The sequence below is a fragment of the Salmo salar genome, unplaced genomic scaffold (genome assembly GCF_905237065.1).
Source record: "Salmo salar unplaced genomic scaffold, Ssal_v3.1, whole genome shotgun sequence".
Lineage (NCBI taxonomy): Eukaryota > Metazoa > Chordata > Actinopteri > Salmoniformes > Salmonidae > Salmo > Salmo salar.
Genome location: NW_025547780.1, coordinates 121,074 through 136,049, shown reverse-complemented (window position 1 = coordinate 136,049; position 14,976 = coordinate 121,074). Strand labels below are relative to the sequence as shown.

The 14,976-nt window shown below is 49.5% G+C and overlaps 1 protein-coding gene across 1 annotated transcript in view; it reads right to left on the bottom strand.

The window, feature by feature from the left end:
• Positions 1-3,999: 3,999 nt before the first annotated feature.
• LOC123732436 (eukaryotic translation initiation factor 3 subunit H-like) overlaps positions 4,000-14,976 on the bottom strand; it is a 75,505-nt gene continuing 64,528 nt past the window's right edge. The window contains exon 4 of the mRNA XM_045711570.1: positions 4,000-4,144. Within this exon, the coding sequence (XP_045567526.1) occupies positions 4,041-4,144 (104 nt within the window). The 3' untranslated portion in view covers positions 4,000-4,040. The remainder of the gene's footprint in view (positions 4,145-14,976) is intronic.

Here is a 14,976-nt window from a genome sequence, read left to right as displayed (position 1 = left end):
GGGATTGGTAGGTAGGTAGGGTGCGGGTAGGGGGCGGGTAGGGACTAAGGGAAGAGTAAGGCAGGGATGGTAGGGGTATTGGCAGGCAGCTGCAGGCAGGTAGGGCAGGCGGGCAGGGGCGGAGGAATGGTATGTGCGGCAGGCAGGCAGTGGAGGCGGAGTGCAGGAGGCAGGCGGAAGGCAAAGGGCAGGCGTGGCAGGCAGGCATGGCAGGCAGGCAGGCATGGCAGCAGACGCAGGGCAGGCAGGCAAGCAGGCAAAGGCAAGGGCGGGCAGAGGCAGATGGCGGGCAGGAGGCAAGGGGGGAGGGGCAGGCAGGGGGTGCACAGCAGCAGGCAGGGAGGTCTAGGCGTGGGAGCAGCTGCAGGGGCAGGCAGGAGGGGCAGGCAGGCGTGCTGCAGCAGGCAGGGGCAGGTAGGCAGGTGGGGTAGGCAGAGGCAGGCGGCGGGGCAGGCAGGCGGCGGGATGAAAGGAGGGGCTGGTAGGCGGTGAGGCAGGGGCTGCAGGGAGGGAGGCAGGCAGATGCGGCAGGCAGGCAGGGGCAGGTGCAGGCAGGCAGAGGGCAGGCAGGCAGGCAGGCAGGCAGCGGCAGGGCAGGCAGGCAGGCACCAGGGGCGGCAGGCAGGCAGGGCAGGCAGCTGGGGGGGGCGAGGTAGGGGCAGGCACAGGCAGGCAAGGGCAGGCAGGGCAGGAGAGGCAGACGGGCAGCAAGCCGGGAGGCAGGCGGGGGCAGGCAGGCACCAGGGGCAGGCAGGCAGGCAGAGCTCAGTGGGGCAGGCAGGCAGGCAGGCAGGCAGGCAGGCAGGGCGGGCAGGCAGGCAGGCAAGGGCAGGCGGCTGCAGGGGGCAGGCAGGCAGAGGCGGGGGCAGGCAGGCAGGCAAGGGCAGGCAAGGCAGGGCAGGCAGGCAGGCAGGCAGGCGGCTGCAGGAGGCAGGAGGCAGGTGGGGCAGGCAGGGAGGGCAGGCAGGAGGCGGCAGGAGGCAGAGGCAGGCAGCAGGCAAAGGGCAGGCGGGGGCGGCGTGCGGGCAGGCAGGCAGGCAAGGGGCGGGGCAGGGCGGCAGGGGCAGGGCGGCAGGCAAGGGCGGGGCAGGCGGGGAGCGGCAGGTCACGGTGGCGGGCAGGTGCAAACAGGCAGGCAGATTGGCGGGCAGGCAGGGTGCAGGGCAGGCAGGCAGGCAGGCAGGCAATGGGCAGGCAGGCAGACGGGGCGGCGGGCTGCAGGGAGGCAGGCAGGCAGGCAGGCAGGTAGGCGGGCAGGCAGCAGGGGCAGGCAGGCAGGCAGGGGCGGGCGGAGTGCAGGCAGGGCAGGAGCGGGCGGGCAAGGGCAGGCAGGGCAGGCAGTGCAGGCAGCGGCAGCGGGCAGGCAGGCAGCAGGCAGGCGGGCAGGGCAGGTGGGGCAGGGGCAGGCAGGCAGGGGTAGGCAGGCGGCGGTAGGGGCAGGCAGGCGGGAGGTAGAGCGCAGGGCAGGCAGGCGCAGGCAGGCAGGCAGGCAGGCAGGCAAGGCAGGCAGCCCGCAGAGGCAGGCAGGCAGGCAGGCGGGCAGGCAGCCCAGGGGCAGGCAGGCAGCATGGAGATGGAGCAGCGGGCAGGCATGGCAGGCAGCGCAGGGGCAGGCAGGCAGACATGGCGGAGGCTGCAGGGGCAGGCAGGCAGGCAGGCAAAGCCCGAGGGAGGCAGGCAGGCAGGGCAGGCAGGTGGCTGGCAGGGGCAGGCAGGCAGGCGGCGGGCGGGCCGCAGGGGCAGGCAGGCAGGCGTGGGCAGGCAGCCAGGCGGCAGGCAGGCAGTGGCAGGCGGCGCAGGGGCAGGTCAGGCAGGCGTGGGCAGGCAGGAGGGAGGCAGGCAGGGCAGGCAGGCAGCAGATGCAGGCAGGCAGGGCAGGTGGCAGCAGGCAGGGCGAGTGGCAGGCAGGCAGACGGCAGGCAGGCAGGCAGGCAGGCAGGCAGGGCAGGCAGGCAGGCAGGCAGGCAGGGAGGCAGCGCAGGCAGGGCAGGCAGGCAAGGGCAGGCAGCCGCAGGGCAGGCAGGCAGACGCGACAGGCAAAGAACGCAGGGGCAGGCAGGCAGGGCAGGCAGCCAGCAGGGGCAGGCAGGCAGGCAAGGGCAGGCAAGCGGCAGGCAGGCAGGCAAGGCAGGCAAGGCAGGGGCAGGCAGGCAGGCAGAGGCAGGCAGGCGGGCAGGCAGGCAGGCAGGGCAGGCAGGCAGGCAGGCAGGCAGGCAGGGGCAGGCAGGCAGGCAGGCAGGCAGGCAGCAGGGGCAGGCAGGCAGGCAGGAGGCAGGCAGCAGGCAGGCAGGCAGGCAGGGGGCAGGCGGGCGGGCGGGCAGGAGGCAGGTGCTAGGTTGCGGGGGCGGGCAGGCAGGCAGGCAGGCGCAGGCAGGTGTGCAGGGCAGGCAAGGTATGGGCAGGCGGTGCAGGGCAGGCAGGCAGGCATGGGCAGGCAGGGCAGGGGCAGGCAGGCAGGCGGGCGGGCAGGCAGCTGCAGGGGCAGGGCAGGCAGGCATGCAGGCAGCAGGCAGGCAGGCAGGCGGCGGGCGGGCGGGCAGGCGGCAGGCAGGCGGCAGGTGCAGGGCAGGTGGCAGGGCAGGCAGGCTGCAGGGGCAGGCAGGCAGGCATGGGCGGGCGGGTGCAGGGGGGTGGGCAGGCGGGCATGGCAGGGGCAGGCAGGCAGATGGCGGGCAGGCGCGGGGCAGGCAGGCGGCAGGCAGGCAGGCAGGGCAGGAGGCAGGTAGCGGGCAGGCAGGCAGGGGCAGGCAGGCGGCAAGGGCAGGCAGGCTGCAGGGGCAGGCAGCAATGGCAGGGGCAGGCAGGCAGAGATGCAGGCGGCGCAGGGCAGGGGCAGGCAGGCAGGCAGGCAGGCAAGCGCAGGGCAGGCAGGCAGGCAAGGGCAGGCAGGGCAGGGCAGGCAGGCAGGCGGGGGGCAGGCGGCAGGGCGGCAGGCAAGGCAGGCAGGCTGGGGCAGGCAGGCGGGTGGGCGGGCGGGCAGGCAGGCAGGCAGGCAGGCAGGCAGGGCAGGCAGGCAGGCAGTGGGAGGGCAGGGCAGCAGGCAGGGGGCAGGGGCAGGCGGCAGATGGCGCAGGCAGGCGGAAGCAGGGCAGGCAGGCGGCTGCAGGCAAGGGCAGGCAGGCAGGCAGGCAGTGCAGGGGCAGGCAGGCAGATAGGCGGGCAGGCAGGCCGCAGGGGCAGGTAGGCGGGTAGGGCAGGGGCAGGCAGGCAGGTAGCAGCTGTAGGGCAGGTGGAGGTAGGTAGGGGTAGGTAAGGAGGTAGGTGGGTAGGTAAAGGTAGGGGTAGGTAGGTAGATAAGGGTAGGTAAAGGTAGGGGTAGGTAGGTAGATAAGGGTAGGTATGAGTATGAACATGAAACTAACTAAAGAATAAGGAGAAATCCAAGCCAAAGCAAACACTTCCTAATATTGACTAAGTGCACCTATTTTAAAATCCAAAAGCAGTTTATTTTCTAGTCAATTTAATAGCAGTCTGTTGGGATTCCATTTTTCATAAACTCAGCTTGTGGGAACTCAGAGCTATTTGAAATGTCTCTCTCTCATTAGGCTTTATTCAGATGCAGTTTAAAATCAATGGCCAGCAGCCTGAGGGTCAAAGCCAGCCAGGCAGCAGATCAACACGGCAGTATAGTTGTTTGACAGCCCCAACACACACTAGTTATAAACCCCAATCATCACATCAGTAAGAGCCTCTGATGAGGCTCTCCCTGCCCATGGGGGAAAATAACATCACTGGAATCTATTGAAGGGACTTTCAAAAGCACCGCATTGATGCTGAATTCTTATCAGGAAAGGTGCAGTTGGTATTTCTGCCTTTGTGTGTCTCTCTGTGTGTGTGTGTGTCTCTCTGTGTGTGTGTGTGTCTCTCTGTGTGTGTGTGTGTGTGTGTGTGTGTGTGTGTGTCTCTCTGTGTGTGTGTGTGTGTGTGTGTGTGTGTGTGTGTGTGTGTGTGTGTGTGTGTGTGTGTGTGTGTGTGTGTGTGTGTGTGTGTGTGTGTGTGTGTGTGTGTGTGTGTGTGTGTGTGTGTGTGTGTGTGTGAGCTCACCCCTCTGCTGAGAAGTCCTTCTCCTTGCAGATCTCCATCAGTTTGGGTGTTAACCTGTAAGCCTTCAGGGACAGGGAGCCCTGGGCGGTCTTAATGGGATCTAGTAGGGAGGAGAGAGGGGCAGGGGAGAGAGAGCAAATGAGGGAGAGAGGGGCAGGGGGAGAGAGAGCAAACGAGGGAGAGAGGGGCAAGGGGAGAGAGAGCAAACGAGGGAGAGGGGGGCAAGGGGAGAGAGAGAGAGAGGGGGCAGGGGGGGAGAGAGAGAGAAAGAAAGAGAGAGAGCGAGCAAGGGAGAGAAAAAGATGTTAAGATTAAAACAAAGGTCTAACATTCTACTAAGTGGTTCTCTTACAATTTGGGACAACACACCATAAGACCTAACACATACACCATGTATAGAATCTAGAGAGAAACACCATGTATAGAATCTAGAGAGAAACACCATGTATAGAATCTAGAGAGAAACACCATGTATAGAATCTAGAGAGAAACACCATGTATAGAATCTAGAGAGAGGAGAGAAACACCATGTATAGAATCTAGAGAGAAACACCATGTATAGAATCTAGAGAGAAACACCATGTATAGAATCTAGAGAGAAACACCATGTATAGAATCTAGAGAGAAACACCATGTATAGAATCTAGAGAGAAACACCATGTATAGAATCTAGAGAGAAACACCATGTATAGAATCTAGAGAGAGGAGAGAAACACCATGTATAGAATCTAGAGAGAAACACCATGTATAGAATCTAGAGAGAAACACCATGTATAGAATCTAGAGAGAGGAGAGAAACACCATGTATAGAATCTAGAGAGAAACACCATGTATAGAATCTAGAGAGAAACACCATGTATAGAATCTAGAGAGAGGAGAGAAACACCATGTATAGAATCTAGAGAGAAACACCATGTATAGAATCTAGAGAGAAACACCATGTATAGAATCTAGAGAGAGAAACACCATGTATAGAATCTAGAGAGAAACACCATGTATAGAATCTAGAGAGAGGAGAGAAACACCATGTATAGAATCTAGAGAGAAACACCATGTATAGAATCTAGAGAGAGGAGAGAAACACCATGTATAGAATCTAGAGAGAAACACCATGTATAGAATCTAGAGAGAAACACCATGTATAGAATCTAGAGAGAAACACCATGTATAGAATCTAGAGAGAAACACCATGTATAGAATCTAGAGAGAAACACCATGTATAGAATCTAGAGAGAGGAGAGAAACACCATGTATAGAATCTAGAGAGAAACACCATGTATAGAATCTAGAGAGAAACACCATGTATAGAATCTAGAGAGAAACACCATGTATAGAATCTAGAGAGAAACACCATGTATAGAATCTAGAGAGAGAAACACCATGTATAGAATCTAGAGAGAGAGAGAAACACCATGTATAGAATCTAGAGAGAAACACCATGTATAGAATCTAGAGAGAAACACCATGTATAGAATCTAGAGAGAAACACCATGTATAGAATCTAGAGAGAAACACCATGTATAGAATCTAGAGAGAAACACCATGTATAGAATCTAGAGAGAAACACCATGTATAGAATCTAGAGAGAAACACCATGTATAGAATCTAGAGAGAAACACCATGTATAGAATCTAGAGAGAGGAGAGAAACACCATGTATAGAATCTAGAGAGAAACACCATGTATAGAATCTAGAGAGAAACACCATGTATAGAATCTAGAGAGAAACACCATGTATAGAATCTAGAGAGAAACACCATGTATAGAATCTAGAGAGAAACACCATGTATAGAATCTAGAGAGAAACACCATGTATAGAATCTAGAGAGAAACACCATGTATAGAATCTAGAGAGAAACACCATGTATAGAATCTAGAGAGAAACACCATGTATAGAATCTAGAGAGAAACACCATGTATAGAATCTGAGAGAAACACCATGTATAGAATCTAGAGAGAAACACCATGTATAGAATCTGAGAGAAACACCATGTATAGAATCTAGAGAGGAGAAACACCATGTATAGAATCTAGAGAGAAACACCATGTATAGAATCTAGAGAGAAACACCATGTATAGAATCTAGAGAGAGGAGAGAAACACCATGTATAGAATCTAGAGAGAAACACCATGTATAGAATCTAGAGAGAAACACCATGTATAGAATCTAGAGAGAAACACCATGTATAGAATCTAGAGAGAAACACCATGTATAGAATCTAGAGAGAAACACCATGTATAGAATCTAGAGAGAAACACCATGTATAGAATCTAGAGAGAAACACCATGTATAGAATCTAGAGAGAAACACCATGTATAGAATCTAGAGAGAAACACCATGTATAGAATCTAGAGAGAAACACCATGTATAGAATCTAGAGAGAAACACCATGTATAGAATCTAGAGAGAAACACCATGTATAGAATCTAGAGAGAAACACCATGTATAGAATCTAGAGAGAGGAGAGAAACACCATGTATAGAATCTAGAGAGAAACACCATGTATAGAATCTAGAGAAAAACACCATGTATAGAATCTAGAGAGAGGAGAGAAACACCATGTATAGAATCTAGAGAGAGGAGAGAAACACCATGTATAGAATCTAGAGAGAAACACCATGTATAGAATCTAGAGAGAAACACCATGTATAGAATCTAGAGAGAAACACCATGTATAGAATCTAGAGAGAAACACCATGTATAGAATCTAGAGAGAAACACCATGTATAGAATCTAGAGAGAAACACCATGTATAGAATCTAGAGAGAAACACCATGTATAGAATCTAGAGAGAAACACCATGTATAGAATCTAGAGAGAAACACCATGTATAGAATCTAGAGAGAAACACCATGTATAGAATCTAGAGAGAAACACCATGTATAGAATCTAGAGAGAAAGAAACACCATGTATAGAATCTAGAGAGAAACACCATGTATAGAATCTAGAGAGAAACACCATGTATAGAATCTAGAGAGAAACACCATGTATAGAATCTAGAGAGAAACACCATGTATAGAATCTAGAGAGAAACACCATGTATAGAATCTAGAGAGAAACACCATGTATAGAATCTAGAGAGAAACACCATGTATAGAATCTAGAGAGAAACACCATGTATAGAATCTAGAGAGAAACACCATGTATAGAATCTAGAGAGAAACACCATGTATAGAATCTAGAGAGAAACACCATGTATAGAATCTAGAGAGAAACACCATGTATAGAATCTAGAGAGAAACACCATGTATAGAATCTAGAGAGAGGAGAGAAACACCATGTATAGAATCTAGAGAGAAACACCATGTATAGAATCTAGAGAGAAACACCATGTATAGAATCTAGAGAGAAACACCATGTATAGAATCTAGAGAGAAACACCATGTATAGAATCTAGAGAGAAACACCATGTATAGAATCTAGAGAGAAACACCATGTATAGAATCTAGAGAGAAACACCATGTATAGAATCTAGAGAGAAACACCATGTATAGAATCTAGAGAGAGGAGAGAAACACCATGTATAGAATCTAGAGAGAAACACCATGTATAGAATCTAGAGAGAAACACCATGTATAGAATCTAGAGAGAGGAGAGAAACACCATGTATAGAATCTAGAGAGAAACACCATGTATAGAATCTAGAGAGATGAGAAAAACACCATGTAAAAATGTCAGGATTTTTTGTTGTTCTTCCTAAACCAGGATTCAGACACGGCTAGGACATCCGGGTTGGCAGAGTGTACCAAAGCAGTGAATAAAACAAACTTAGGGAAGAGGCTTCTGATGTTAACATGCATGAAACCAAGGCTTTTACGGTTACAGAAGTCAGCAAATGAGAGCGCCTGGGGAACGGGAGTGGAGCTAGGCGCTGCAGGGCCTGGATTCACCTCTACGTCACCAGAGGAACAGAGAAGGAGAAGGATAAGGGTACGGCTAAAGGCTATAAGAACTTGTCATCTAGTGCTTCGGAACATAGAGCAAAGGTAGCAGGTTTCTGGGCTCGGAAGAATAGATTCAAGGCACAATGTACAGACAAAGGTATGGTAGGATGTGAACACAGTGGAGGTAAAGCTAGGCATTGAGTGACGATGAGAGACGTTTTGTCTCTAGAGATATCATTTAGACCAGGTGAAGTCTCCGCATGTGTGGGAGGTGAAACAATAGCTAAGGCATATTGAGCAGGGCTGGAGGCTCTACAGTGAAATAAGACAATAATCACTAACCAAAACAGCAATGGACAAGGCATATTGACATTAGGGAGAAGCATGCGCAGCCGAGAGATCATAGGGACCAGTGGGTAGCTAGGCGGACTGGGGACACGGCGATTCAGAAAGCTAGCGGGCCGGGGCTAGCAGAAGGGGGACGTCGCGACGGAAGGGTCTGCGGCAGCACCCTCTGGCGGTTACGTCGGCAGACCAGTCGTGATGGATCGGCAGGGCTAGGCAGAAAAAGGTGTAGGCAGTAAAAGGGTCCAGGCCTATTAATAGGTATTGTAGCCCAAGAAATTGGCTGATGGACCTCTTCAGTTAACAGTCTGATATGCTCTAGACAGCTAGCGGGCTGCGGCTAGCAGGCTAGCGGATGGCCCTTCGGAGGAAGTCGCGACGGAGGACATGTAGTCTACACGCCATAGAAATACAATGGAATTTCCACCGCATACTACAATTCCCAGAGTACATTTCACTTCCCAGGGTGCAATGCTCCGCCCAGGGCTGCTGACTGGCTATTGGCTACTGCTAGCAAGCCCAGACAAACATGAAGCATTTTACATACAGTATATTGCTGTCAGGTTATGAGTGTATTTCACATTACTTTTGGGTTGTGTAATCATATTATAATGCTCACATGTGACGCGAGCCTACCAGACGAGCTAAATGCCTTTATGTTCGCTTCGAGGCAAGCAACATTGAAGCATGCATGAGAGCATCAGCTGTTCCAGATGACTGTGTGATCACGCTCTCCGTAGCAAGACCTTATTAAACAGGTCAACATTCACAAATCCAAACAGGCCAGACGGATTACCAGGACGTGTACTCAAAGCATACGCGGACCAACTGGCAAGTGTCTTCACTGACATTTTCAACCTCTCCCTGACCGAGTCTGTAGTACCAACATGTTTCAAGCAGACCACCATAGTCCCTGTGCCCAAGAAAGCGAAGGTAACCTGCCTAAATGACTAGCGCAACATAGCACTCACGTCTGTAGCCACGAAGTGCTTTGAAAGGCTGGTCATGGCTCACATCAACACCAGAATGCCGGAAACTCTAGACCCACTCCTATTCGACTACCGCCCCAACAGATCCACAGATTACGCAATCTCTATTGCACTCCCCACTGCCCTTTCCCACCTGGACAAAAGGAACACCTATGTGAGAATGCTGTTCATTGACTACAGCTCAGCGTTCCAACACCATAGTGCCCTCAAAGCTCATCACTAAGCTAAGGACCCTGGGACTAAACACCTCCCTCTGCAACTGGATCCTGGACTTCCTGACGGGCCACCGCCAGGTGGTAAGGGTAGGTAACAACACATCTCAACAACATATCTGCCACGCTGATCCTCAACACTGGGGTCCCTCAGGGGTGCGTGCTTAGTCCCCTCCTGTACTCCCTGTTCACCCACGACTGCGCGGCCGTGCACGACTTCAACACCATCATTCAATTTGTTGACGACACAACAGTGGTAGGTCTGATTACCGACAACGATGGGACCGCCTCGAGGGAGGAGGTCAGAGACCTGGCAGTATGGGCCAGGACAACAACCTCTCCCTCAACGTGAGTAAGACAAAAGGAGCTGACCGTGGAAAACAGGAAATGGAGGGCCGAACAGGCCCCCATTCACACCAACGGGGCTGAAGTAGAGCGGGTCGAGAGTTTCAAGTTCCTTGGTGTCCACATCACCAACCAACTATCATGGTCCAAACACATCAAGACAGTCGTGAAGAAGGCACGACAACACCATTTTCCACCTCGGGAGACTGAAAAGATTTGACAAGGGTCCCCAGATCCTCAAAAGGTTCTACAGCTGCACCATCCAGAGCATCCTGACCGGTTGCACCACCGCCTGGTATGGCAACTGCTCGGCATCTGACCATAAGGCACGACAGAGGGTAGTGCGAAGGGCCCAGTACATCATGGGGCCAAGCTTCCTGCCATCAAGGACCTATATAATAGGCTGTGTCGCTGTTTATTATCTATGCATAGTCACCTGTACCCCGCACATTGACTCTGTACCGGTACCCCCCTGTATATAGCCTCCACATTGACTCTGTACCGGTACCCCCTGTATATAGCCTCCACATTGACTCTGTACCGGTACCCCCTGTATATAGCCTCCACATTGACTCTGTACCGGTACCCCTTGTATATAGCCTCCACATTGACTCTGTACCGTAACACCCTGTATATAGCCTCCACATTGACTCTGTACCGGTACCCCTGTATATAGCCTCCACATTGACTCTGTACCGTAATACCCTGTATATAGCCTCTTTATTGTTATGTAAATGTCGTGTGTTACTTTTTGATTTGATTTAATTATTTTCACTTCCGTTAACTTAGTAAATTTTGTCTTAACTCTATTTCTTGACCAGCAACTGCATCGTTGGTTAAGGGCTTGTAAGTGAGCATTTCTCTGTAAGGTCTACTACACCTGTTGTATTCAGCATTTCACTGTAAGGTCTACTACACCTGTTGTATTCAGCATTTCACTGTAAGGTCTACTACACCTGTTGTATTCAGCATTTCACTGTAAGGTCTACTACACCTGTTGTATTCAGCATTTCACTGTAAGGTCTACTACACCTGTTGTATTCAGCATTTCACTGTAAGGTCTACTACACCTGTTGTATTCAGCATTTCACTGTAAGGTCTACTACACCTGTTGTATTCAGCATTTCACTGTGAGGTCTACTACACCTGTTGTATTCAGCATTTCACTGTAAGGTCTACTACACCTGTTGTATTCAGCATTTCACTGTAAGGTCTACTACACCTGTTGTATTCAGCATTTCACTGTAAGGTCTACTACACCTGTTGTATTCAGCATTTCACTGTAAGGTCTACTACACCTGTTGTATTCAGCATTACACTGTAAGGTCTACTACACCTGTTGTATTCAGCATTTCACTGTGAGGTCTACTACACCTGTTGTATTCATCACGTGACTAATAACATTTGATTTAATGAATGTTAAGCTGAATATCTGTTCCATTGTCACCTAAAAACAAATCTAATTTAGTAGAATAACAATAATGTTACAATGGAAATATCACGTGTAAAATACCTAATCCTCCCTTGCACTGCTTTGGTTCACCTTCTTAGCGTCGTTGTGTCGGTGGGCCGGACCCTCATCTGCTCTGAAAGCAAAGTATTCCCCTAGTTGGCATCTGGAACCAGTTATACCAGCTGGAGTTATGATGTTTGAGTTGGAAGAAGCCATGCTGTGGGAATTATCCATTCTAGCTTGCACAAGCAGCCTGGCTAGCTCACTACTGCCCCCTAGAGAACATTCAGACAAATGACCAGACGGACTCGATCCTCTCAATCCTTACATGATATGAGACACATTTGACAGAAGTACCGAATGTAACAAAAAAATTATAATACCGAACCGTTTTTTCATGTTTCAGTATCGGAAAAAGTACCCAAGTTTCAGTATACCGTGCAACACTACTGACAAGTAAACAGAAACATTATTTGTTTACTTCACCGATGGGAAAGATTAAAGTCGACTTTGATTCCTACACGTCAATGAACCCAGTTTGAGTCATACATGTTAATGAACAAGGTGTTTAAAAAGCCATTTTCCCCTCACTACTTCCTCTCTGTGTTATAAAAAGCCATTTCCCCTCACTACTTCCTCTGTGTTATAAAAAGCCATTTCCCCTCACTACTTCCTCTCTGTGTTATAAAAAGCCATTTCCCCTCACTACTTCCTCTCTGTGTTATAAAAAGCCATTTCCCCTCACTACTTCCTCTCTGTGTTATAAAAAGCCATTTCCCCTCACTACTTCCTCTCTGTGTTATAAAAAGCAATTTCCCCTCACTACTTCCTCTCTGTGTTATAAAAAGCAATTTCCCCTCACTACTTCCTCTCTGTGTTATAAAAAGCCATTTCCCCTCACTACTTCCTCTCTGTTATAAAAAGTCATTTCCCCTCACTACTTCCTCTGTTATAAAAGCCATTTCCCCTCACTACTTCCTCTCTGTTATAAAAGCCATTTCCCCTCACTACTTCCTCTCTAACTGTGTTATAAAAGCCATTTTCCCTCACTACTTCCTCTCTAACTGTGATAATGGAGATTGCTCTGAGGCGCTTTGATCCATTTAGAGCTGTTTGCATCCCAGATGGCACCCTATTCCCTATACAGATGGCACCCGTTCCCGGTACAGATGGCACCCCGTGCCCTATACAGATGGCACCCGTTCCCTATACAGATGGCACCCCGTTCCCTATACAGATGGCACCCCGTTCCCTATACAGATGGCACCCCGTTCCCGATACAGATGGCACCCCGTTCCCGATACAGATGGCACCCCGTTCCCTATATAGATGGCACCCTATTCCCTATATAGATGGCACCCTATTCCCTATATAGATGGCACCCTATTCCCTATATAGATGGCTCCCTATATAAATGGCACCCTATTCCCTATATAGATGGCACCCTATTCCCTATATAGATGGCACCCTATTCCCTATATAGATGGCTCCCTATATAAATGGCACCCTATTCCCTATATAGATGGCACCCTATTCCCTATATAAATGGCACCCTATTCCCTATATAGATGGCTCCCTATTCCCTATATAGATGGCACCCTATTCCCTATATAGATGGCACCCTATTCCCTATATAAATGGCACCCTATTCCCTATATAGATGGCACCCTATTCCCTATATAGATGGCTCCCTATATAAATGGCACCCTATTCCCTATATAAACGGCACCCTATACCCTATATAAATGGCACCCTATACCCTATATAAATGGCTCCCTATTCCCTATATAGATGGCACCCTATTCCCTATATAAATAGCACCCTATTCCCTATATAAATGGCACCCTATACCCTATATAAATAGCACCCTATTCCCTATATAGATGGCACCCTATTCCCTATATAGATGGCACCCTATTCCCTATATAGATGGCACCCTATTCCCTATATAGATGGCACCCTATTCCCTATATAAATGGCACCCTATACCCTATATAAATAGCACCCTATTCCCTATATAGATGGCACCCTATTCCCTATATAGATGGCACCCTATTCCCTATATAGATGGCACCCTATTCCCCTATATAGATGGCACCCTATTCCCTATATAGATGGCACCCTATTCCCTATATAGATGGCTCCCTATATAAATGGCACCCTATTCCCTATATAAATGGCTCCCTATTCCCTATATAGCCCACTACTTTTGACCAGAGAGCCCTATATAGGGAATAGGGTGGCATTTGGAATGAATCCTAGGTATTCACTTCATTATTGATATCCAACGGATTAACAGTGGTCCCTCATTAAACATGCAGAAGACTGAGTGAGTTATGAACTGCTGGTCTTCCTGACACACAGTCAGGGAACATCAGTCTCCTCTGTCATGTTCAAGTGTTCAACTGTTAAACTGAGGAACATGTCCCCACAGAGCGCTGGTAACTAAAAGAGTAGTGTACTACTGTAGAGGGAATAGGGTAACCATTTGGGACAGAGGTCACCCTGAAGATGTCTGAGAACAGGGGGACTAATGGAGGAAAACCTGTCAGAGCAATAGCATGAGGATGTAATCAAATCAAATGTATTTATAAAGCCCTTCTTACATCAGCTGATGTCACAAAGTGCTGTACAGAAACCCAGCCTAAAACCCCCAAACAGCAAGCAATGCAGGTGTAGAAGCACGGTGGCTAGGAAAAACTCCCTAGGAAAAACTCCCTAGAAAGGCCAGAACCTAGGAAGAAACCTAGAGAGGAACCAGGCTATGAGGGGTGGCTAGGAAAAACTCCCTAGAAAGGCCAAAACCCTAGGAAGAAACCTAGAGAGGAACCAGGCTATGAGGGGTGGCTAGGAAAAACTCCCTAGAAAGGCCAGAACCCTAGGAAGAAACCTAGAGAGGAACCAGGCTATGAGGGGTGGCTAGGAAAAACTCCCTAGAAAGGCCAGAACCTAGGAAGAAATCTAGAGAGGAACCAGGCTATGAGGGGTGGCTAGGAAAAACTCCCTAGAAAGGCCAGAACCTAGGAAGAAACCTAGAGAGGAACCAGGCTATGAGGGGTGGCCAGTCCTCTTCTGGCTGTGCCGGGTGGAGATTATAACAGAACATGGCCAAGATGTTCAAGTCTTTATCATATTCAGACCATCATGAAGACTTCCTGAAACACAGCTACTGACAGAACAGCAGAGGACATGACCTGGGTCATGTGATCAATCAAACCTCATTTATGTACAGCGCCTTCAGGAAGTATTCACATCTATTTCTGATTTTTTACACATTTTGTTGTGGTACAGCTTGATTTTAAAATTGATCAAATTTAGATATATATTTATATATATTTTTTTAACCCATAATGTCAACGTGGAATTATGTTTTCTACACATTTTGCATGGGGCAGATTTTTTCTCTCTCCCTGTTTTAAAGCTAATTTCCTGCAATTCTACAAATTCTTCCATGTCTTGTGTGTGTTTATATGATACCATGGGTCGAAGCCCAACGGAGTAACAATAAAATACCTACTCATTCCAGGGTTTCTTTATTTTTACTATTTTCTATATTGTACAATAACAGTGAAGACATCAAAACTATTAAATAACACATAGAATCATGTGTTAAACAAATAAAAATATATTTTATATTTGAGATTCTTCAAAGTAGCCACCATTTGCCTTGATGACAGCTTTGCACACTCGTGGCATTCTCTCA